Raw genomic sequence first — 27,086 nt, forward strand, 5'->3', positions numbered from 1 at the left:
GTTTTATCTTATTCTAATAATATATCATTATAAAATTATAATTAATTATGACTATATAGAATAATTAAATTGAATCATCTTATTATTATTAAATTAATTTATCATATTAATTGGATAAATTATTTTTAAAAAATGTTTAATATCAATACATGAATAACTATTATTATCTATGTAGCAGATAACTCAACTATTTTAGCTGTAGACAATAATAATTATTATAACATCATAAACATTTCTTTAATCTCCAACTTCTTTTATTCATAACTATCAGTTATTATTTTAATTATTTTTTAACTGAATTTTCAGTTTATCAGGTACAATAACTATTGTATTGTATGCATTTTTGTGTCGCTCAACAGTGTCAAGTCTTAATTGTTTTCCTTTTGGTATGAGATCGAAACCGATTTGTGAGCATTAACATTCTGCATAGGCATAACAAGCCATAACTTTGGATACACTTTCCATTAAAAACATCATTAGCAACCTCCTGTCATTGTCACCAACAAACCCATCTTATTTAGAATCATTTTCCATCTCACCATCGTCTGTGAGACGATTCATAATCTAAATTGCCTACTGCATATTCCACTTTTCCGTCAGTTGACCGATTTCTTATAATTATTAGAAAAGTTGTAATATATAATTATATTGTGAATATGGAGACGATATAAAGGTACCTCCTTGATAAGTCCGGTGTCCCTGCAAACAGTGTCTCTAGCACTTTCAATGGAGAAAATAATAGATGACATGGCTAAATCTTCACAATATAGGCTACTGTACTTACTGGCCCTTCTCATTAGATTGAGAGTTGTATTCATGAGCGAGGTTTACTGTTCGCAGAACTACTAGTAATATTTTTCATGAAAAGTGGATTCAATGTTATGGCGGCTTATTATGCCTATGCAGTATGTTTATGCTCACAAGTCGGTTTCCGATCTCATACTAAAACGAAAACAAGAGCTAAGCTGTGATGTCCCCGGTCGGTTCGGTAGGTCTAGAAACTATTCATCTATGAAACAGGGAAATATCGTGTTAAAAAGGGAAGAAGAAATGGGTGAAATCAAGTGAGAAGTTTTCTTCAATTAATGAATACAGTACCTATGATTTGGAGCGGCTCAGACGTTTTAAGGTTCACCGCTGACAACTCTTGTCCTCTATCGATAGCATTCCAACGATACCATTCATTCAATACATCACATTTTAGAGCGGCACAATTTATATTAAAACCTGAGGTCTTATCAAAAATCGTTACACATAGGTTTCTGCGCCTTGTTTCAAAGAACTTGTATACCAAATTTCATCTAAATCGGACAATAACTGCGACTGTAACTGCGGTACAAACAAACAAAAGCCGATCGAGTCGAAACTAAGACCTCAGCTTCGCTTCGGTCAATTATAGGAATAGGAATCAATAAATCAATTACAGTTTATTAATCCTTATTATTGAACATGGAATGGTATAGAGAATACCATATTGCTTATAAATCTTACACTAAAATCTACTAATTATTTTATGCGAGTGACACACTAGTACTGTATTACTATATACCTAAAATAAGTTGAGGCTTGGCCCAGCAACAGAAAAAATAGGAGCGTTTCCAAACTGTGTTACATTCTCAAAATTGCATTTCTCAAATTTCTAATTTAACCATAATTATAACTGTATGTAGAATATCATCCCCGATATTCTCTAAAAATGTTCCATGGTTGAAGGAAAAAAACGAAATAACATTTTTTAATTAAATTGAAACTTTGTGAAAATATGTTTTTCTTTTGAATATCACTTCTTCCATAATTATTATGGGATTTCGTAATAAGTAAGATTTTTACATCAAAATAACGGAGAGAAATGAGTTCTCTTCTCTATTCTAGATCACTTTCATCAGACCTGAAGTTATTTTTTAATTATTGATTATGTTCGTCAATATCGAGACATTTTGTGCAGAGAACATGAAATTTTCGACATGCTAGAAATTTCATTGTTCAATAGATAAAGTGGGTGGTGAAAGCGAAAAAGTTTCTCAAAAACAATTGAAATCATTCTTCTAATAATTTATTGTCAAAAGAAGTTCATGATGCTATCAATAGTTGGGATCAACAATAATATGACAGAACGCTTGAGAGTCACTGACTGCAAGCCACATGATTATGAACGGTAAAAATGACAACCCTGTCTCGAATAATCCATGCAATGTAGCCTGGCAGCCTTTCTAATGGCAATTAGCTACTTGCAGTTGTAATATTCAAGTCTTGTATAGTCATGTTCTAATATTCATATCTTGAGAATAATAATTGTGAATCGCTAGCCTCCAGCATACAATTTAGCACACAATGCAGCCGCTCTCCTAATTTTGAAATTCCTCAGAGAACAAAATTTGATCTAACGACTACTTTTAAAAATTGAAAAAATAATTTCAATTACTTCTGAGAAACTTTCTGGCTTTCACAAACACTTACCTTTTGAAACAAAAAAAAAAAAAAGATTCTAGCATGTCGAAAATTTCAATGTTCTCTGCTAAAAAGGTCTCGACATTGACGATTATTTTAATGTGAAATTCTTTCTATTGAGAAATCCCATAATAATTCTAAGGGAAATGATATTCAAAAGGAAACCATATTTTCAATTTCATGAAAAATAATTTTCTTCAACCCTGGAACTTAGCACTACTGTAATATCGGGGATGATATTCTACATACAATTCCGTGGTTATATCCGAAATTTGAGAAAGCTGCAATTCTACACAATCGCTACACTTCATTTCCTCGGATGGAGGGACAAGTTTCAACTTATTTTATATGAAAAATGTCCATGCCACATTTCTTCTCGACGTCCGTTCTGTGAGTGTGAATTGGACCTTAGAGGTCACATTTTTATAGTACGGTATAGAAAAGGTTCATACTATTTTTCAAGTTTAGTTCCATAAGCCTTGCAGCAAATGATTGACAATTCGTTCTGTAAAAGTTTTTGTCCGAGTTTCTACATTAAACAGGGGTGTCATTAGCATTGAGTGATACGACTTTTGACGTTTGAGGGGATTTTATAAAGCATGTATTGTCAAGGCTTCTAAAATAAAGATTTCACTTTATTAGTAATGACTTTGGGTGAGAGAGAGAGACTCAACAAAAAGCAATCGACATTTTATAAATAAATTTATGACTAATTTTAATAATTCTTACAATATGAAAAACAGCAACTGGTATAGAATGTTAATAGTATGCTATGGAACACTTATCATTCTACTTCAGTAATATGACAGTTTGATATCATTATTAATTGGGAATAAACATTGATAAAAAACATCAGTTCAAAGTATCACTTTTTTATAAAATTTTTGTCACATGGCTACCACTCATGAAACACACAAAATAGCCGGTATTGAACTTTAATAGTTATTGTAACACAACGTCGAGTATTGAACTTGGATTATGATTCATAGTAGAATTGAATAATTTAATTTCAAACCTTGATAGAAACACTCATTTCCTAGAATAAGTTTCGATAAAATGAGCGTCATTCGAAAGAGAAAACTATATTATCAAAATATATCAGTATTTGGGTAGAATGACAATACAGTTCACTATTTTTTAACACCCTGTGGAGGCATTGGACCGAGTAACGGAGGTCTCATTGGCCCAGGTCCCATGGGTCCCATAGGTCCCATTGGTACCGGCATAGGGCCCATCATTGGTGGTCGCATACCCATCATGGGCGGCATGGGGCCAGGGGGCCCCATCATCATTGGAGGGCCCATTCCAGGGGGCATGCTAGGTGGCCCAAGCATGGGGCCAGGGGGGCCCGGTTGAGGGGGTCCGGGTCGAGGTGGCATGCCTTGTAGATTGGCCGGGGGAGGTATCGCCACTCCGCCACCCTTGTTAGCACTAGCGAAGGGGTTTGTTGGGATTTTGCCAGCCTTGAATGCGGCCGTGGTCGCGTCGATTAGATGCTGAGCTTGCTCCTCCATCCATTTCTGATAATAGAACTTGACGTTGTCCTTGTGCTTTCTGCCTTGGCAATGTGTCTTGCGGACTGATGGCGAGTCATGGGTAAGATACGTGTCACAGTAGTCGCAATAATACTTCGGCATTGTTCAATCTGAAACAAAAGTCAACAACTACTTACTAATTTTACAATTAAAATCAAATAAACTTACAAAACTATAGTCAAATTTTAACTGTCAAAATTTCGTCAAAGTCAACAAATGATAAAATTTTATTTATTTGCATAAATACAAACATGGAGACAACAGGTTAAACCCTTATATGTCTCATTGAAACATTACAACATTTTTCATTAAACAATTAGATTTAAAATAAACAACAAGCTGAGAATAAAACAAGAGTAAAATAAGATAAGAACAAAATAAATTATATAACAAAAAAGCGCCTATCTTATATTCATTGCTGAAACTACTTTCCAAGAGAAAATATGAGAGGTTGGAATATAATTATGCACTTAAAATATCTTAGAAAGAACAAAGAATCATGTGGGCACTGAGAAGAGAAAAGTCACAAAAAAGAAAGAAAGAAAAATGTCATACGGAAACCTGGCCACAAATATCTATCCTAAATTAAGCCCTTCAGAGTGTTGCGGAATCTGCCACGAGAGCACCCAAAGACGTCTAGGCGCCCAGAAAAGAGATTGAAAAGCCTCTGGATTCTATTAATTGGAGAGTTATAATGACTTTCTGTTCTGGAGCGTGTTACAAGAAAAGAGAATGACGAACGACGAGCTATGGATGAAATGTAGATATTAAGTTTAGAAAGTAAATAAGCAGAATCTATTTCATTGTTTAGTAAATTGTAAAGGAAAATAAGGGATCTGACATCTCTCCTTGATTTCAAAGTTTCAATTCCAAATATACACCTCAGCGTATCAGTTGGGAAATCAAATGGACAATAGACAGTAAACTTCTTGTAATACATATATCTCAGAAATTTGTTTTGTAAATGCTCCAGAATGAGAATTTGGCCATTGCAATATGGACTCCAGATCTCAGAGGCATATTCTAGGAGATTTCTAACTAGTGACTTGTATAAGAATAAGAGAGGGGCAACATCACTAAATGTTGAGCATGTCCTTAAGATGAAACCCATCTGCTGATTAGCCCTACTGCATATGAAGTCCACATGACAATTAAAAGTAAAATCACTGGTAAACACTACACCGAGATCCCTGAAAGTTTTCATCTCTCCCAAAGGGGTGCCACTAATATTATATATATATTCAAAAGGAGCCAACTGTCGAGTGAAGCTAATAACTTTGCACTTGGCCACATTTATTTTCAGTTTATTAGTTTCACACCAGACTAATGAACTATCAACATCCCTCTGAAGGTTAATGCAATCATTGACATTCTTTATTTCTCTGAATAGTTTAACATCGTCAGCGTACATGAGGAAAGAAGAATTTTTAATAAATGAAGGAAGATCGTTGATAAATAATAGAAAAAGTAGTGGCCCAAGATTAGAGCCCTGTGGCACGCCAGATGAACAATAAAAGGAATCAGATTTATGATTATGTATCATAACATATTGCATTGCAATCTCAAATGCAAGTAACTCTCCAGAAGTTTGACTAAGTTATCACAGAAACCCATTACTCTGAGTTTATTAACCAGCAATCTGTGACTTATTGTATCAAATGCCTTAGAAAGGTCTGTGTCAACCCTTCCCCCACCGTCTAACACTGTGGACACTTCATTGCTGAATACCAGATTAGTTACAGTGGAGCGCCCTGGTAAGAAACCATGTTGCTCCTCTGCAACAGGTCTCTTGACCTGTCCAAATATAATTGCATGTAGTATTTTTTCAAAACTTTTGGAAAAACAGTTCAAAATAGATATAGGTCTGTAATTCCTTATGTCTGTTCTTTTCCCCGACTTGGAAACCGGGGTTATTTGAGCAATTTTTCCATTTTTAAGGGAATTTAGAAGTTTTTATAGCTAGATTGAAAATAAACTTTAGAGGTTCAAGAAGAACTGCTGCACAACCCTTAACAATAAATGTGGGAATAAATCAGGGCCTTCAGAGCAACCAGATTTTAATCCCGCTATAGCAGATAGGATCTCATCAGAAGAAACATCACTAATGCCTACACTCAATCCCAGGCCGCCAGACATCCCCGGACCAACCCCGCATGCATCAGGTGCAACAGGTGTATCAGCCTCATAAACAGACTCGAAGTAACGTGCAAATCCATCCACAATATGAGAACCAATGTAGGACTCCCCACTCAGCGTCATAGTCGACTCCACAAAGGATGTCTTTCTCTTGCAATTTACGTATCTCCAAAAGTTTCTCACGTTACTACACAGACCAGATTGAATGGAATGTATATTATAGTTATTATATGCTAAAGTAATTCTAGTCTTCAAGGAGGCTCTCAACGTTTTAAAAAGATTGTCGTGATGAGGTGAAACTTTCCTCTTCCTTGAACATTTAATCTTCATCTTTGGATCAGATACTATATCTGCAGAGAACCAAGGAGGATATTTAGGATTGTGCTCTTTCACTTTAATCTTCGGAATACAATCATCCAAGTGTGAGTACAGTATTTTGTGAAATTCATCCACAGCCAAGTCGACATCAACACAACCGAATAAAGAGTCCCAACAGCGGTCTCTTGATCCACAGTAGAGTTTAAGGTAGTCTCCCTTAGGATAATTATAACGAAATTCCTGGGTATCAGCTGAAGCATTATCAGTCCCAGAATCTGAATATGAGGCCTCAACAAATAATGCAGGATGATAGCCGTCTTCAGGGAGGAGGGAATCATCACTCCTGACAACTTCAACGTGGAAGTTACTTAATACAAGATCCTGAGTCCTACCCAAGTTATTCACAACTGAGTTATACAAATTTAGATCATAAAAATTCAAAAAATTATTTAGAATCCTAGCTCTAGATGTTCCCAAAGAAAGATCATAAGTGCAGGAGGTTATTTCTGGTAAATTAAAATCTCCAATAATCATTAAATTACCGTTAAGTAAATCGTGATTAGATTCAATATATTCTAAGTATTGGAGATAGGTATTCGACTGAATTGACGGAGGTAAATATACTGCATTTATGTGATAATATGTTGCATTTAACTTCAATTCAACTCCTACCGACTCATAATCATTATTAGCTACCGAAAGCTCATCACATGAATCAGCATGCAGTGATCTTTTAACCGCAATAAGTACACCCCCTCCCCTCAGACGACCACCACCATTACCCCTATCACTCCGATAAACACTATAGCGTTCATCAAAAACTCGGAGCTGGCAATACCATCATGCAACCAGGTTTCCGTTGAATTTTGAAGTGAATCTCACTATAGTATAATACAGAATGAGCAAACATTGGTGTAGCTGCTATAATTTGTGATGACCTTCATCTAAACACAGTCGGCTCAATGGTGGGCATAACAGGGGCGTCAGGAGAAAGCTATAGTTTGTGTAAAATAAGTTGAGACTTGACCCTGCATCCGAAGAAATTGTTGCCAAATCGTGTAAAATTGCAACTTTCTCAAATTTCCAATTCAACGTCAGAATTGGATGTAGAATATCATCCTCGATATCCTAGTAGTACTAAAAAAGCTTCAGGGTTGAAGGATTAAAAGGAAATTTAACTATTATGATAAAATTTGAAACATCGCGAAGATTTGTTTTTCTTTTGAATATTACTTCTCTCAGTATCACGGGGCGTCGTAATGCGTAATAATTTATATCAAATTAACGGGGAGAATGTCTCCTTTCTATTGGCGTCTGGATCATTTTTATCCGACTTATAGTTATTTTTTAATTAATGATTATGCTCGTCAATGTCGAGACATTTCGAGCAGAAAACATGAAATTTTCGACATGCTAGAAACTTTTTTGTTTCAAGAGATAAGTAGGTGGTGAAAGCGAGAAAGTTTCTCATAAATAATTGAAATTATTTTTCCAATTATTGTCAAACGTACTTGGAAGATCGTATTTTGGCCTCTCAGGAGTTTCAAAGTCAAGGAGAGCGGCTGAATGGTGTGCCACCATAAAATGCTATCAATAGCTGGGATCATCAAAAACAAAATACAGAACGATTGAAAAATTCAGCTACTGCAAGCCACATGATTATAAATGGTGAAAATGACAACATCACCTCGAATAATCCAAGCAGTGTTGTATTAAAGCCTTTCTAGAGGCAACCAGCTGCTTGTGTTTGAAATTGATTTATTTTCTTCTTCTTTTACAAAAATCTATATATATATATATAAGCGAAATGGCACCCACTCACTGACTCACTCACGTGAGTGTACGTGTGTGTGTGTGTGTCCTTTCTTCCTTCTTTAATTTATTCCTCTCTTTCTTCTTTTTTTCTTCTATCGAAATGATCTATGGATTTTGAACTGACGTTTCTTCCGTTTTCACTTTTCAGTTTTCTCTTTTTCTCATTGTATTATTTCACTGATGTACTGTGATGCACTTTCTTTCATTCGCTATTTGAAAATTTTATTATTTTGTAAATTGTTTTATTTTATCTTATAATCTTTGTTGTATAGTGTTTTAGTTTTACTTAGAATTGTATTGGAGGGTTAAGTGTAAGAGAGGGCCGGCTGCGCCCTAACTTCGCCCTCCTAGGTTTTTAATAAAGGCAGCTAATGAATCAATCAATCAATCAATCAATCACTCACTCGCAGAACTAAAAATCTACCGGACCAAAAACGTTCAAATTTGGTAGGTATGTTCAGTTGGCCCTTAAAGGTGCGTACAGATTTACGCGCCGCGAACATGAGCAATTCACTTCTATCAGCTGATGCCAAGCTTTTTATATCTGTATCTTACCGTTTCTGTGAAAATACAGATATAATCAGCTGATTAAAAGTGAATTGCTCATGTTCGCGGCGCGTATATCTGTACGCACCTTTAGAGGCGCACTAAGAAATCTTTCAGCGATATTTCAACTCTAAGGGTGGTTTTTGAGGGTTTAAAGTTCGTCTTTTAGCATGTATATTCTTCTTATCCCAATATCTTAAAATTATAATTTAAATGTCCATACCATATGTTAATATAGAACTATAATCTAGAGAGAGTACCTCTTCGGAACAGTTGTTCTGGTAACTAAGTTAAAAATGTTGTCAGTTTGGCATTAAGTTGAAGATTGAAATGCATTTATCCAGTACCTCCTAAATACCTATTTAGGAGGTCCTGATTTATCGCAGAAAAATTGATTGGGTACTGCTACTTCAATCAGAGCTATTCCTGGGAATATTATATTAATAGCCGTCAGGCTCGCTTCGCTCGCCATATCCGTTTAGCCAGACGTTTAGTCTGGACCCCCGACTGGATCGTCCTAACATATGATGAAAATATGACATAACATTTCAAATTTGGTAGGTGTGTTCAGTGTTCAATAAGAACGGATTTGGAAAAAATTCCAAATACGCCCGAAATCTGCGTTTTTTAGCGTTTTCTCAGCTTTATCGAGAACAAATAAACAGAAAATGTTCAAATTTGCTACAGAAGCTCAGCTCGGGTGCAATAATGTTGTGTTAGAAGGAATTTGAAATAACGCCAAAGATACGCCCAAAATTAGCGTTTTCTCAGCTTTTCTGCGTTTCCTCACCTTTTTCAATAATTGATGGAATTATATATTTTTTTAAATCAGTACACAGGTTTAGCTGAGGTGGAAGAATTTTGTTCGCCAAAGATACGCCGATATAGTAACAGGTGTTTTTCGAGATCAAATTGACATAATACGTTCAAATTCGGTACAGAGGTTCCGCTGAGGTCTACATGCAGGCAAGCGAAGCGAGCCCGCTGATCTCATTTTTGGACGATCCAGTCGGGGGTCCTGGCTAGACGGATATGGCGAGCGAAGCGAGCCTGACGGCTAGTACAATATATATACAATATAAAATGTGAAGAAGGCTCCTCATATGGGCAAATGCCTGTGAGTGAGGAGCGAGTTCCAAATACAATTTAGTATTCTATACTTGTAAGAATGAAGACAAATCATAGAAAAGTAAAGATTTTAGCTTTTAGAATTAATGATAAATAACAAGCGACAAAATACCTATAATAAAATCTAAAATACCTATGAGTAGTATAATACAGTATCTTTTCAAGTAGGTAACTTACACTTTTCAGGCTTCGACGTAGATGGATGCCAACATGCACTCCGAAACACACACACACACATACAACTCATAATCTATTGAAATACGTAGACAAAACATAATCATCTAGTTCATTACAACTGATACTAGAGATCCACTCATCAACTTTTTTTTAAATGAACAATTCTTTTATTTACTGGGTTTTTTATATTTTCAGGTAATTGGGAAAAAGGATATAGATTTTATAATGTGATGATGACTGTGGAGGTGATTGTTTTTATTAAGCGAGGAACAACGGTACCGGTATTTAAAGCAGAACGGGTTTGATACGTGTGAGGGATACCCGTAAACAGAGTTGATTTGTGTTTAAAAATGTACATGATCAAGGCTTTAATATAAATTTGGCTGATATTGTTAACTTTGAATTCATTAAACAGGGTTTCGGTGGGGTAGCTTCTAGGCTTATTCAATGCTATTTTAATGATAAGTTTCTGTACAATAAGTAAAGGAGCAAGATTTGTCTTAAATGCACCCCCCCCCCAAGAAATTATTCCGTACTGCAGAAGTTATTGAATATAGGCATAATAGACGTGTTTAATTAATTTTGGGGTAAGAATCTGATTCAGGTTTGAAAAAATGTACATGAATTTCCTAACTTTATGTCTGACCTGTTGAATGTGTGAGTTCCATCTTAGTCTACTGTCAAAAATTACACCAAGATATTTACATTCCGACACACGCTCGATAGAAACACATTGGGAACAATCATTTGGAGTGCATTGGAGTGCATTTTTTTTTTTGAATTATGCATTCTCAAGCATTGATCAATTGGATCACCATCAGCTCTAATAGAAATAGGTAAGCATTTGGTTTAATTAGGTTCATGGTGAGTCTATTCTGGTCGAACCAACGCTTAACAAGAGTCAGACCCCGCTCAGCTCGTACCATACACCTCACCCCAGCTATCGCCCTCAAAGAGGAGTGCTGTGTCGTCCGCATATAGGAAGATGTGACCATTTTCAATCTTGACTTTACCCAAGTTGTTTATGTATATGAGAAACAGCAAGGGGCCAATTGTACTTCCCTGAATAACTCCAAATTCGCTGTTCCTATACTCACTCACCTGGTCAAGAATTGATACCACTTGGGATCGATTGCTGAAGTAACTCTCAAACCAAGTCAGAGCTTTTTCTTGGATGCCTAAGCATTTCATTTTTTCCAGAAAAATTTGCATATCAATATTGAATCAAAGGCTTTGGCCAAGTCGATAAAGAGTAAAGACCAAAAGCACCTTTTTGTTATTTTCGATTCCTTCATGCATTTTTTTGGTTAGGTGGAAAAGATCATCGTTAATATCCAATTTGACTTTCAAAAAGTACTTTGTTATCCACTAAATGTTTTTCAAGCTGTAACCTAACAGTTTTTTCAATTATTTTTGAGATAACATTAACAAGATTTATAGGTCTATAACTAACACATTGATTCTTTGGTCCAGCTTTTTAAATTGGAATGACTTTTCCAATTTTAAATGCTTCCGGAAAAATTCCGTTGCAAAAACTTAGATTAATTATAAAATGTTGTATGGGTTTTTTAAGAATGTCCACATTCCTCTTGATGATTGAGGCAGGTATATTATCTATTCCTGGAGCAGATCCCCCCTTAAGATCAAGAATTAAGTGGACCACCTCCTGAACAGAAATTTGTTTTAAATGGAAGTGTGCATCAACTCTGAAATCAAGATCATTGATTACTTCATCTGTTACATGGGGAACAGCTCTGGCGAGGTTGGCCCCCACGTTCACGTAGTAATTGTTGAGTTTATTGGCGGCTTGTAAGATATCAGTAAGCTCAATATTCTTATTCCCATCTAAAAAATTAGAGATAGGAAACCCCTCAACTTTCCTGTGTAAACCAGTGATTTCAGATATGCTTTTCCATAGTTTCTTATTACCGCGTGCATCTTCAATTTGATTTCGAAAATAGGTCTTTTTAGCATTTTTAATAAATTAGAAAGAACATTGCTGAAATTTTTTAACTCGTTTCTTAGAATAATGTTAAAAGGTTGTTTTTTTACTTTAATACTTAATTTATCTCGGTGTCTAGTTGATTTGATGAGTCCACTAGTTATCCAGGGTTTGACCTTGAAATTTTTTGAAGAAATATTCTTGATTTTAATTTAATAGATTGGGATAATATATTTTTCAATTTATTTATGAGGATATTACAACTAGCATTAACATCATTACTGTTCATTACAACTGACCAATCATCAGCAGATATGAGTTGAGATGCCAAATTTTCATCAATATATTTTATTTGTTGCACATTACGTACAATTTTAGTACTCTTGTCCATCTTTGAAAATTGGCAAACAATCAGATCATGATCTGTCAAGTCACATCTTAACACAGCAGACCTTACTGAATCTATGTTCTTACCATCTGTGAAAATGTGATCTAAACAACTAGCAGTCTGTGGAGTTACCCTAGTAGGCAAATCAATGCAACTTACAAAACCTTCCTTGTACATAACATCGAGATACCTCTGAGATATCTGATCCTGGTTTCCTGGAAGTATGCAGCAATTTATATCGCCCATAAGCCAATGAGATCGATCTTTACTTCTGTTAGCCAAATATAATCCAAGACTCTCTATGAAGGGCTCAAGCCCTGCCGAGGAACTTCTATACACAGCGAGCAAGCACAGCCTCTCACCACCGAAAGATATGTCTAATTTAATGCATATTGCACCATAGAGACCTACCTCCTCACGACTGACACCGAAGCATTTATTTACATACACAATCACACCATCATTTTGATTACGACTATTCTCATTCACAAAAACATCATACCCATCCATACTCACAGTTACACTCTTAGCATCCATCCATGTCTCCGTTAATACAATAATATCAAATATCTTACTATAATTATTATAATATTGTGAATTGAACGATTATTTATTTGAAATGGAAAGTAGAGATGTGTCGTTCGGTCATGACCCGTTCGAATTGAACGGGTCATTAAGGTGAACGAGTGATCCGGATCACATTTATTCAAAAAACCCGTTCATTTGACCCGTTCATCAACTGGGGTAAATCCCTGTTTTTACTGTCTTTACACATCAACTGTGGTGGAACCTTTTTTTTTTTGCTTGTTTATAGGAAAATTGAAGGGGTCGGGAGAAAAGAGTGCCAAGCATCATTTTTGTAGTTTTGAGATATCAGATGTTGAAAGTTTGACTAAATCCATAAATAATATGTTAGTGCAAACAACAAATCAAAGTTTTTTAATTTGAAGTTCATGTATCTATGCACTGTTTAAAGTGAAGATTGAGGTAAAAAACTCTATTATAAAAATTATATTTGTCATATAAAAAAATCTGTACTGAAAAATGTTGCTTGGCACTTTATTTGCCAAAAAAAACTACATAATATAAGATTATACCACCATGTATTAATGTTTTTTTTAAATGTTATATTAAGTACATCATTATTTTTAAATTCAATAAACAAAATATAAATGAAATTCCATGGTTTTGGGAAAAATAAAGGATTTTAAGAAGGAGCAAAAATGGTTGAGAACCCCTGTCCTACTCAATCATGATGTCTTCTTCTTGGTCTTCTCCTGCAGACTGTAGGCTGTTGTAATAGCCATGGTAAATAGGAGGAATATACGGCAACAAGGATTTGACATCATCTAACTTCTTCTTATTGATAATGTTTGGTGCATTCCTTTTCATGTGGAGTATTGAAGCAGAAGTCCTTCCACGTTTTTTCAGGTTCAACACTAGAAAATCTTCATTCATTTTGTGTTTGAGCTTCATCTCGGATGGTTTGCTGCTGTCAAATTTGAAACAAATAGCCTTCGAAAATCTGGGAAGAGTAACACCATCTGTGCAAAACTTATGTTTTGTGTTGAATAAGTTCTCTTGCAACTTAGTCAAGTCAAAAATATCCTCACTCATCAAACATGTTACAATGAACTTGTTTCTTGTTCCACATTTTGCTACGATCTCTCTCCATTGCTCAGGATTATACACATTTTGACAGTGCTTGGTATGATATTTCTCTATTATTGCAAAGTCTCGGTCCGATGGAAGAAAAGTATGGCCAGTTATCAGGAAGTAATGTTCTATTGACTCAAAACGTTTACTACGTACAAGATGTGACCAAAGTGACATAATGTTCCAATTTTTATTTTGACCACCGCAGTTGTCAGTAAATATTACCAACTTTTTTGCGTGGATATTAGCTACAGACAAGTACTTGATAATACAACTCCCTATCTCATCACTACCCCTTTTTCCAACTGTTTCGTCCCACATGAACATAAAGCCTTGTCCAGAACTGCAGTTGTGAATACCTACATTATAAGTCCACATTTTCCTGCAATAAAATGCAGGTCCACAAGACAGTTTTGGTGTAGGAAGGGTTTGTTGTAAATCAACAGTGATGACATGCACATCATTGGGTGTCTCTTTACTCATAGCTGTGTAATTTTTCAATTTTTCTCTGGCACTATCTGCCCTACGTAAATGGATTTCTTTCTCTAGTTTTGCTGTCTGTTTTTGCTCAGCACTAGCATTGGCATCATCAATGATAATCTGCAAACTATCACATTTACTGCATGTATCAGATTTTGGGAGTTTAAAGCCAATATTATACTTTTCACAAAATATTCTCCTATACTTATCCTCACTAACTTTGGGAAGATTGTTAACTTCACAAAAGTTCAGGTAATATTCATTGTACAAACTTCTTATTGTAATGTCACAACCCAAATATACCTTGTTAGGATTTTGTGCTCTACTATAGTGAGACTGGTACTTTGGTATTGCTTTAATGTGCTCATGTACACTATTTTCTGCTTCAGCTGAAACCTTGTGAGGTCTTGTATCATGGGTGCCTCTTTTGTCAGAAGATGGGGTAGATTTTTCAGAAACTATTTTTTTAATAATGTTGTTGATTCGACCTCTTGCATTTTGTAGACCATGAATGCTCATAAACGATTTTTTGCAAACTCTAAGAGATGAACCACTTTGAAGTTTGATCTTGAAAATGAAAGTGTTTTGTTTGTATGAGGCCTCAGGATTTTGACAATAACGACGTTTGATAGGAATTTTTTCTATACACCCAAAAAGATATGCATTTTGCATATTGAAATTTCCCATATCCCAAAATGCATTGAAGAGAACAAGTTTTTGGTCCTCAGTGACTTTCTCATGACATTTAAGGGGGCATTTGCACATCTCACCTAAAGTCCTGCCTGGTATATTCTTTCCTGACTTTGTCTGATATGCTCTTCCTTCATTCCGCCTTTTCTTTCTCAAATCAACTTGCTTCATGTGTGTTTTGCGTTTTCTTTTCCTTGGGCTTTTTACCGGAGTCAAAATTGGAGATCTTGATGAAACATTGGCAATGTGTTGTGGGCTTGGTGCTTGCAAATCTTCTACCTGTAAAAAATAAATAAATATTGATTGTAAATTATTTTTTAATGGCATCAAAATTATTAAATATTTTCGACTTAATAATATTATTATTAATATTATTATTATTATGTTAACAATACCTCTAAAAAAGCCTCTTGTTCAGAGTCAATTGCGGCCTCTGGAGTAGCATCTAGCCCAGCTTCTGGAGCAATCTCTTGCATAGGTTCCAAAAAGTAATCAGCTTCCTTGACACATTTCTGAAAAAGCAAACATATACCTACATTACTGTAGTCCGTTCATCTCATAATCATAATGTTTTTATTCAACAACTTGGATAGAATCAAGATTTTATTTTAAAACATCTACTCATGTGCTTGTTTACATAATAATGTTTTCTAAAAAAAACCTCTAGGCTATGCTATTATAGCCCAATATTATCAGTAAAACTCCACGATTTGAAAACATTTTGCAACTGTATCTTAAATTATGTTTTTTGAAAATGTTGTTTAACTAATCTTTGAACCTCGCCTTAGGCTTTTTAACCTTTAAACTAATGAATGGTTGTTGTCAAAGACTTGAAAAATGTTATTAATAACTATTTCATATTAAAAAATCGCAAAATTTTAGGGGTAATAAAATGCCAACCAACATTTCAAATATTTTTGGGGAAACAAAGTGCTAACCATCAAAAATGATTTATCGATTTATCTCTACCAGAAACGTTTTTTTAACATGGTTACACTTTATTCTGGTGTGAAATAACTGTTTAATAATTAAGTTGTGTTTTAAAGTAATATTAAACTGATATGCATGCACTTATAACACACGATGCTAACCTACAATGTTCATAGTTCTAGGTTAGGGTTAAAATAATGCTAAGCAACACTCACCTTAAAACCTGAAACGCCATTTTCCTCATCATTGGGAGAAAAGTCAGGATCACTATCAGTATTGTCTAGTTCTGCATACAAATCATCTACGTTTTCATAATAATCCTTCAGATTTCTGACACATTTCCTCTTCCTCTCCATTTTGTATATGATGCTTGGCACTTTCTTTCCCAAACAACATTAAACAAACAGTTGAGGAAATAGAATGCAATGTAAATTTAGAGCTATCTAGTGGCAATAATTGCAATCTGATCAGTGCTGCTTGTAGTTCATTTAGTCTACTACCAGATAGCACTGCTAGTTCAGTTCAGCCGAAAATGATGCTTGGCACTTTTTTCACCCGACCCCTTCAATTATAGAAAATTAACCGTTCAATTGAACGGGTCTTTTTGAACGGGTCGCGGCAGTGAACGTGAACGACTGACCCGAATCAGTAAAGTGATCCGAACTTCCCATCTCTAATGGAAAGGTATCAAAAATTAATCACAATTCAGCTGATAGAAATATCATATTTTCAAAATAAAAGTAGGTACCTAAAATAAATTATGTCATCTCTTGATGATAACACAGAATTATTAATCATTTGTATTTATTCTTTTTTGAATAAGGATTAATTTGTTCTTCAACTATGTTTTTTTTTATTTTAGATGTTATAAAGTAGGCCTAAATTTTCAATTAGCATAGAAACTATCACCGTATACTAGGAATATATAACCAAATTTGTTGTTTTATTTTTGGTCAAATAAACATCAATATAGAAAAAAGTATTGGAAATGTATGTAGAACAAAAAGGTTTCTTCAAATTAATTAATAGACTAAAAATGTTTGACTTACCTGTGAAATGGTATTTCATTTCCTTTAACATGCCCATTCTTGCATCCAAATGCAACACAATACATCAACATTTCTCGGTTGTATTTTTATTCAATTCTACGCATTTTACGACAAATACATCACACTATCAATATTTAAGAGAAAAGGTTGTGATCTAATACTGATAGCCCCAATACTCATTCAAATCCGTTTTTCAACTTTAAAAATGAAAAATCGTACTCAAGAGCTGCAACAACCTGCTTAAATGTATGAGTACGAGAGAGAAGGGAATCCCACACGGTAGGCCTGTCTCACTCACTCCGCCTTACACACTTTTGGCTGTAGCTTAGCATTGGACAGCCCGTTCCAGTTAGTATAGAGTTCACTGGCTCAAACAAACAAAAAAAAAACAAGAAAATCCACATAAAATATAAACTCATTACAAAATAAAAGTGTTTCTTTTTATATAAAAATTAAACCAATAGGTATCGTAATAGATACCGTAAGGTATAAAATGAATAATTAAAAAACAAATATAACCATAACAATGGTGGGAAAAATATAACAGATACCCATCTCTGACATAATTAAAACAGCATTAATCAGAATAGCTCAGTATATTGAAACGGAATCGATAACGTTATCCGGAATTAAATGTGAAAAATGTTACGGAATCCGAATGAATAATATTTATATATAAATTTGTAATATATTACTTACTGTACGTTGTGCAAAATAATTTTCGCAATGGAAAAAACGAAAAAAAAATATATATATACTGACCTGTTAACGAGATACCTCTAATACTTATAATTGAAAATTCTATCAAGAATAAGTTTCTATAGTAGTCCATGCAACATAACGGTAAGAAAGAGAAAATAGATTATCTCATTTCGAGAGCTGATAACGATAAAGAGAGCTTAGCAGCCGAAACTGCATTGAAAATACAAAATTCAACGAAATTGTAAGATAAGACCTCGTAGATACAATGCAACACGAAAAGTAAATTACGAACATTTTAAAAAAGGTATTAAGTATTACAATAGATAAAGAGGTAATAAAAACAAAATCGTACGATAAGTATTCATGCAACAAAAGACTGGAATTGCTATAGCAAGGATTGTAACCATCCACCAAGCTGAGTACCATGAAAAGAAAAAGCTGGGTGAAATCTAAATGAATTTAAGAGAAAAAAAATAAAATAGAAAATTAGAGTCATTCAATTATTGATTACTCACATCTACGTATAATGTAATGCTATCTTGAACTAGCTTACAGTTGAGTATTTTCGTTTTGAACGTCTTTTACACATCGTGCAATGAAACCACGTTCACCCTCTTTACATTTGACAAACACTTTTCCATCACGAATTCGCACAGAGAATAGTATATTCTGTTTTACACTTTGCCGAGCTGCGTTGAAAATGGTGCGTGTGTGATAGGTGAGATGATCGTTGAAACAGATTGGGGGGGAGGGGGGTAAGTTGTAAAAAACGCGCGCTTATAAAATCGCCTGTCCTGCAGTTACTATTCATAGTACAGCTTTGACTTTTTTCTCAATATTATGTACTTATAACTGGCTTTCAATGTGGTCCTCTACATTTTTGCGATAAACCGCATAGTTTTTCCGCAAAAAAATAAAATATCTCGAAAAATGTATTTTTTTATTATGGACTTTTTGTTATTTCTTGAATATTTAAGTCGTTAGCCGACTTAGAGGAAAAAGTTCCCAATAAACGTTGTAGGCCGTTTCTTCCTGAATTCAATGATATATATAGTTTGGGGGTTACGATCATAGATGCGGCGGTGGGAGGGGGATAAGTAGCACTGTTACGCTGCGGCGCGGTCCTCCCCCATGATTAATGCGCGTAGTGGCCTGTCTATCGCATCGCTCCTACTATTCTATGCATTCAAATTATGTATTTCAGAAACGCTATCTTATGTATTTTCGGTCGCTGAACACGATTTTTCAACTCTCAAGCCTCAATAATTGATAATTCTCATCATAATATACAAATTATGGTCAAAATTACAAACTTCATCTCATTCTGCAAGGAAACTAAGAAATGACTGTTTGAAATAAACGAAACTTGGGTTTCAAGAAATATATTAAGATAGAAAATGATCATATTTATATGTGTTTATGTTTTATTGTTTTTATTTTAAATTAATTTATTGTGATGCGCTTCAGGCTACATTATTAATTACACACTGGCCACGCTTACTTGATATAGTGGTCAGTTAATTTCCAAGAAATGTTTGTGGAATTTCTTAGTTCTTTATGGTGGAAATGGAATTCATCATCCATTCATTATAATAATAATTATGTATAATATGAAAATGTTAAACTTTCGTGAATCTTCAGTTTGTCGTGAACTTTCGAGAAAGTATATCCAATATAATAATAGATATGTGTCAAATCAAAATGAAATGAAAATTCAAATATTAATTTAAATTATTTCTAACAGTATTATTATAATGGTATTTCACTAACTTTTGATTGATTCATCCATTATGGTATCCCCGTTCAGACTGTTTTTAAATGGTAACAAGTTATTCAGTATCAAAATTTGGGAATTGGGAGTTTTGGGCCATGCCTGTTAATCTTTCCCAAACATATTTATATGATTTATAATTTAATCCACAAATGAATGAATGGATGTATACCTACACGTAGCTAACGTATGGATTATTCCTTTATAGATAATAGCATGTTACATTAATAAATCTCTGCCACAGATTTAAAAATCAAGTCTCGATGGTTTGGAGAGCACATTATTGGAGTGATTCTTTTACTCTGCTGCTTCTAGTATGTTCACTACCTTTTTTGAATTTAGACTATAGACATAAAAAACTATGTCCACCTGTATCACTCCATCTTCATTGAGAATTTTCATAACTCTTCTCATCACAAAGTTTCCATAATCTTGCAGCGTATTGATAGTTTTGAAATGTGAAGTGGGAGTTGAATTCAGGAGAGCCATGTCATCATTATGCGAATTTGTCAACGATATTTAAGGATCTAGTCAAATCCACAACTAGTTTCACTACTGTAATTATTTCATGGGCCAAGTGAGATTAAGCGTTTTTTTTCAAATATCCATCAGATGTTGACAGAGATTGCGGTTATTGTAGAAATGCATGCTGCACTAAAATTTCAATGCTGAATTATATTTAAACAGCTACCTAGTAAAAATACAGAGATCAGATCTTTTTGTTCTAGAATGAACTAAGACTAGGATTTTTTGTTTGATTGCATCGTGGAGAATGACAGAACTCTGTTTCTTTTTATAGGTGAGAATACATTTTACTCGTACAATTTGCCACAACTATGTTCAGATAAAAATCGTTGAAGACCGAATGACTATTTCTTTATACATTCAAAAGAGAATCACACACTTCTTCACTTGCCTCCAGACCATTGATAACATTATGCAGATTCTGTTGTCCATCAGAGTCTTGAAGAAAAATGTAATGTTCTCGTGAGAAGGTTATGCTCCTGGAAATCATTCTTATCTCTCATTATTCTTGTTTTACTTCCTTCGATGTCTTTCTTCACAATCTCCAGTGATATCCCATAATGATGTCAACATACTAAGATTTATTCATATAGTATCACCCATTTTAGGAAAGCCTTTGAAGAACCAGCTATTCCAATCACTCACCTACGAGTTTTAGATGATCGAATGAGGGTTGCTCCAAAGCATGATTTGGTAGTCACATTATTAAATTTTCAAGATTTTCTTTTGACAGAGAGTCAATGTATTGACTGTCTAAAGTTAATGTTACCTTATTGGAAATGATTTTCTACTTCTGTGGGTATTTTTTTCTAGATTTAACACAGACTCCATAACATGGTTTGTGTGATTGAATGAAAAAGTATGGGTCTTATCTCGTACAGTTTCTATGTGCAATACCAGAGCACGAATACAATTCAAGATAATTTAAACTATGTTACAATAATCAGTCATAAATTTCAAGTAGTCATTGATTTTGCATTGTGATTCTAAAAAAACTCCACAAATAGATCCTGACTTCTTTCAAATATACTTTGACAATCTCTCATATTTGAACCGTTCATGAGTCCTTCTTTGTAGTTGTTTCATTGAATTGATTGCTTGCTCTCACACCTTAATTAGACTAATCTCCCCTCAATGGATTTCCAACAGTATTCTCTCCAAATATTTCAGATTCAACAAAGATAACTCCCATTCCACTTCCATTCAAGTACCACCCCAAGACAATCAGTCAAACACAGCCAGATGAAACGTATCTATTCGTAGATATAAGTTACAGAAATCAGTTGATGAAGCTGCGTTTACACCAAAGTTATTAACATAATGTGGATAACTTAATCTTCATTAGATTGAACGGAACTTGACAAACACATATGTTCATCATGTGTATGATAAATTATGTTCAATCAAATAGAATCTATAAAGATTAAGTTATTAACATCTCGTTAATAAATTTGGTGAAAACGAAGCTTTAGAGTTGTATTTCCTCTGTATTCAAATATTTAGTCATATCACATGGGAGTAATTGGCATTATATCTCTATTTAAAAAGTACAATATATTTTGTCCAATAGTTTTTTCCACTGAAACCTTAAGGTCAACATTTAAAGTCCAAAAATTGAAAACCAGAAAGTCCATTAGAGCATTAATGTTATTATATGAAATTCTAAATAATAATATATTCATGCCAGATTTAATCAATTTGTTAAATTTTCATGTTCTATGCAAAAGACCAAGACTTAATATGCTATTTCAAATACCGTTTGTCAGAACCGCTCACCATTTCAATTCCTACCTAAATAGAACAATGAGATTGTACAATAGACTAAACCCATGCCTTGATCCCTTCTATGACCGCTACTAATTCAAGAGATCTTGTGGAAGATTATGCTGCTCAATTAATGAATAAATTATTATTTTTGAGCTCTACTAACTCTTCTTTCTTCAAATGTTTCTTCTTTCTATATGTATCTTTCATCCTATACCCCTTTACTAACTTTCCGGAATCTAACCAAAAAATCGTTCTCTTCTAATCTTATTAGTTATATACTGAATCGTGATTTTATAAAGTGCGATATTATTTTTTTTTGTTTTCTTTTTTGTATGTTAATTGTAATGTTAAACTATCATCTATGTCATTAAGGCTCGTACTGGAGTTTGTCTGTGAGCCTATGTTTTCTTGGAATAAATAAATGAATAAATAAGATATGCATGCTTCCATGCTTCAATTGTAAATTTATATTGAGAAAATATTTTACTCCTGTTACACGGTGCTCTATATGGGGTAGCCTATATTATTTGTTAAACTTACTCCATTTCTTGACTTTCGAAATTCCAAAGTGATCATTGAACTAAATCGAATAATTATTCTCTCTTTATGAGATATTAGTTTTTTATCGACTGAGAAACACAAATAGGATTCCAAACAAGAAACAAGATGGTTTATCATTACAATGTAATCATAAATAATGATAATGAGATGAAGTTTGTAATTTGACCATAATTTGTATATTATGATGAGAAATATCAATTATTGAGGCTTGAGAGTTGAAAAATCGTGTTCAGCGACCGAAAATACATAAGATAGCGTTTCTGAAATACATAATTTGAATGCATAGAATAGTAGGAGCGATGCGATAGACAGGCCACTACGCGCATTAATCATGGGGGAGGACCGCTTCGCAGCGTAACAGTGCTACTTATCCCCCTCCCACCGCCGCATCTATGATCGTAACCCCCAAACTATATATATCATTGAATTCAGGAAGAAACGGCCTACAACGTTTATCGGGAACTTTTTTCCTCTAAGTCGGCTAACGACTTAAATATTCAAGAAATAACAAAAAGTCCATAATAAAAAAATACATTTTTCGAGATATTTTATTTTTTTGCGGAAAAACTATGCGGTTTATCGCAAAAATGTAGAGGACCACATTGAAAGCCAGTTATAAGTACATAATATTGAGAAAAAAGTCAAAGCTGTACTATGAATAGTAACTGCAGGACAGGCGATTTTATAAGCGCGCGTTTTTTACAACTTACCCCCCTCCCCCTCAATCTGTCGACCACCCTGGGACGTGACGACATCGAGTTTCATATACACTAAAGACCCCCTAACAATAATCCGAAGTCAAATTCTCTGCCTCTCTCATGTATGCTCAATGTAAGCCAGCGCCTGGACTAACATCCAATTCTGACGTTGAATTGGAAATTTGAGAAACTTGCAATTTTGCACGATTTGGCAACCCTGTAATTTCTTCGGATGGAGGGCCAAGTCTCAACTTATTTTACACAAACTATAAGTCAAAGTCAAAATATTTTATTGCAGCAGATAATTGAAAACATCAATTGCATTACAAATTTCAATGATAGATTGAATCATAATTACAAGCAAGAAATCAATACAGAGCAGTCTGCCGTGGTAACACTATGTGTGTTATATGGTTTTACAAAAACAAATCGGTTATTGCCGTTCAAAGACGTTTTTGTTTAAATCAAAATCAAATCATTTATTGTTACACAACATTGAAATGTTACAACAACGTCATTAATAACACAAAAAACATTAGTTTAAAGATCGATTACAAAAAAATCTTCAACTTTATATAAACATTCATTGACCAGTACTTTTTTTAAATATTTACAGTAACTATTTTAAAGCTCATTCTTTTGATATTTTCAGGCAAAGCGTTATAAAGTTCTATTGACATGTATTGCCAGATTTTTTGAGAACTTGTAAATTGACAATACTCGACTCTTATATTATTCCTATGTCTAGTGTTATGTTGGTGTATATTAGAGTTAACATCATATTCATTTTCAGTTTTCTTCACTGAAATCAAGCATGACAATACATACAAAGATGGCAGTGTTAATAGTCCGAGTTCAATAAAAATAATGATTTGCATGGAGTACGAGGAGCCCTGTGGCAAATTAATCTCACTGCTTTCTTTAGAAATTTAAACAAGATGTCAGTAGTTGAGCCATTTCCCAAGCTGGATTCCATATAGCAAAAGGCTATGAATATGGACAAAATAAACACTCATTAGAACTGACATATCTACAATATTACATAATCTTCGTAAAAGGAAGATGCCCTTGTTGATTATATATATATATATTAATTAAAACAGGAGACACGATATAAATAGATTAAAAACACTTAGAAACATTAGAAATGTGGAAATTTTCGGAGACTGTGTCTCCTTTCTCAACCGAGCACAGGGTCTCGGTTGAGAAATATATATATACACAGGGTCTGTGCTCGGTTGAGAAAGGAGACACAGTTTCCGAAAATTTCCCCATTTCTAATGTAAGTTTCTAAGTGTTTTCAATCTATTTATATCGTGTCTCCTGTTTTAATTTATATTACAAACTTTAAAGTGTCTTCTGTTATGTGCTATATATATATATATATATATATTATATATATATATATATATATATATATATATATGGCATTTCCAAGTCAGGTTGGTATCAATACCAATTAGAGTATGGGCGTGGAAAATAAGTTGTATGCAACGAAGTTACGTAATATTGATGAACTGAAACGAGGAATTGCAGCCTTAATTCATAAAACTCTGGAGAAATAATCGACAATGTATGGTGTGAAGTTCGTGAATATCGTCTAGATATTTTATGTGCAACAAAAGGTGCTCACGTTTTACTTTCAACAAGTGCACGTACTGTGCAACAAGTGGGTACTACTTGTTGAACTTGTCACTTGTTATTAATGAAATTGGCTTTTCAATAAATCAATATTCATGCTAGTATACTTATTCGTTATTTTCTAATTGACTTATGAAATGTGTTCAATAAATAATGCTCACTCTGTATAATTCTCAAATAATAAGATGCATTTTACTTTTTTATTGTTCGAATACGGAATAAAGATCATTTTTGCCTTGCAGGAAAAAGTGGAACCATAAAGAATCCATACGAGAATTACAATATCACAAATAACAATTTTTGTAAAAATTGACAAACAACCACAACTACAATAATTACAAACTTAGATCACACTTCATATTTTGTCCACGTAATGATTGAATATCTCTATAAGATTTCCAGTCATACCTTGGGGAACATGTAGCAGTCTAGGCAATAACGATTGGTTCTCGTGTTGGAAATTGACGATAATGTCAATAATGAATATGTATTTTCCTCATTTACTAGCTCATAAATACAGTAGGTATGGTTCCTATTCCTATATCTATCAAAACAGAGAATACTTCGATATTGAATCAAAGCAGAAAAAACAATAAATGTTTGGAGAACCGGTAAAATATTATCAACTTACTGACATGTAATATTACAGGTAGTTTAGTGAACAAGTATATTTTGCTTAGGCAATCAGGTGTTATGAACAAAATTGTATTTTATCGTGGGATCAAATCCCATAAAGTACAAAATGCCAGCAAAAACCTAACCTACCTAAACTTTCCATTTGAAACATAATTTGACAAAACCATTTAGTTTATGTTCATTTAATTTAAATAAAAAGACAATTTGGAAGTGTTGTCTGAGAGACTATTCATCTTGAGGTACCGTAGGGTAGGCCAACTCTTTACTCTTCTGCCATATTGAATAGGATTTCATTTAAATTACACGTCTCCTTGCCTTTTTGGCACTTGGTGAAAATTTGTTATCCATTTCAATCAGTCTACTGATTCATTTTTAACCTCTCTACAGATATAATATCCTGCAACCACAATATGTAGGCTACATAAATTATTTAAGCTAGAATTTCGTTTCTTTACCGGATATCAAATCACTCGACTGCTTCCCATTTCCCATCTTACTAATCAATGTCATTAAAAATTAAATTAATAAAGAATTGCGAGTATAATCTTATAATGAGAGAATTCTGTGAAGAAATGGAATAATTAAAATTAATCTAAATTTGAAGGCAAGTTATTAAATTCAAACACTATACAATAAGGTTATGTCATGAAGAAGGGTTAGGTTTTTAGTAATGCTGAGTAGGTAATTTACCTGGTAAAATAGAATACTGAAATCCTTGCTGCTGGAGTTTGAATGTATTATTTGAATACCGATAGCACAGTTGAATGATTTTGAAAAGCACTAGGTTAATTGTTTAAATTAAACAATCTCATTTTAAATATCTAGACACAAGCGTCCAAACTCCAAAATAAAAACATCAAACGCAACGCACGCATCCACTCCACGCATGCGCAGCAGCCAAACGAAACGAATTACCAACACAATCAGTGTTAATAATTTTATAATACTAATACCAACATTTTTTTTTGTAAACAATGTGATATAATCACGAAGTATAATTGAATTATTATTCCACTCAATATATCGAATCATGAAATTGAAATTAATTTTTCACTACTTTTGCAAAATGCCCAATCTAAATAGTTGGCAATGAGTTGACATATGAACTACCGGCACAGAATAAGTACGGTACCGGCAAGATTTAAAAAGCTTGTTTCTCAGTACTGTAATAGGAATGAGAGTAAACACGACATAAGTATTTAATACCTTAAGAAAGGTTTTTAATAACTTGAACTATACAGGTTTCGAATTGGAATGAGTTTGTTTGGAGACTTAGTAACAGTAATAACAAATTCAAATCATATGTTGTTATACTACATTCTTCCCCCCAAAGAGTTAATGAATGTAGTCATTCAAATAATTAGGAGGTCTTCTATTTCTAAAACTTCTTCTTGGATATGTATTTTGATTTTCTTGTCCAGTAGTCTGTTGTCTAGGTTGTAAGCTCTCGGCAGTAGTACTAGTTTCGTTTTCTTGGTTTTGGGTTGCTTGAGGATTATGGAAGTATTCAAGTTCAGGTTCGGAAGTTGGTAATTGAGAATTTTTCA

General features: G+C 33.9%; 2 protein-coding genes across 4 annotated transcripts; both read right to left on the reverse strand.

Annotated features, from left to right (window-relative positions):
* Positions 1-3,133: 3,133 nt before the first annotated feature.
* Positions 3,134-26,620, reverse strand: LOC111058494 (U1 small nuclear ribonucleoprotein C). Its single transcript, XM_022346030.2, has 2 exons — positions 26,230-26,620; positions 3,134-4,093 (listed from the first exon to the last, which is right to left on the reverse strand). The coding sequence occupies exon 2, from the start codon at positions 4,083-4,085 to the stop codon at positions 3,579-3,581; it is 507 nt and encodes a 168-aa protein (XP_022201722.1). The 5' UTR covers positions 4,086-4,093; positions 26,230-26,620; the 3' UTR covers positions 3,134-3,578.
* Positions 13,648-16,762, reverse strand: LOC111052342. 3 transcript variants are annotated; one of them, XM_039427564.1, is made up of 3 exons: positions 16,405-16,762; positions 15,655-15,771; positions 13,648-15,538 (listed from the first exon to the last, which is right to left on the reverse strand). In XM_039427564.1, exons 1-3 carry the CDS (start codon positions 16,543-16,545, stop codon positions 13,676-13,678), a joined length of 2,121 nt encoding a protein of 706 aa, XP_039283498.1. In that variant the 5' UTR covers positions 16,546-16,762; the 3' UTR covers positions 13,648-13,675. The 3 variants fall into 3 exon arrangements, with proteins under 3 accessions (XP_039283498.1, XP_039283499.1, XP_039283500.1); XM_039427565.1 differs by lacking the exon at positions 15,655-15,771; XM_039427566.1 differs by having other exon boundaries at positions 15,397-15,771.
* Positions 26,621-27,086: the final 466 nt, after the last annotated feature.

This window comes from Nilaparvata lugens, chromosome 4 (genome assembly GCF_014356525.2).
Source record: "Nilaparvata lugens isolate BPH chromosome 4, ASM1435652v1, whole genome shotgun sequence".
In the NCBI taxonomy this organism is placed as follows: Eukaryota; Metazoa; Arthropoda; class Insecta; order Hemiptera; family Delphacidae; genus Nilaparvata; species Nilaparvata lugens.

Coding starts and splice junctions, on each gene's coding strand:
- LOC111058494 (XM_022346030.2), bottom strand. CDS start 4,085: ATGCCGAAGTATTATTGCGACTACTGTGACACGTATCTTACCCATGAC.
- LOC111052342 (XM_039427564.1), bottom strand. CDS start 16,545: ATGGAGAGGAAGAGGAAATGTGTCAGAAATCTGAAGGATTATTATGAA. Junction 15,772..16,404: donor ATGGCGTTTCAGGTTTTAAG/GTGAGTGTTGCT, acceptor TTGCTTTTTCAG/AAATGTGTCAAGGAAGCTGA. Junction 15,539..15,654: donor AACAAGAGGCTTTTTTAGAG/GTATTGTTAACA, acceptor TATTTTTTACAG/GTAGAAGATTTGCAAGCACC.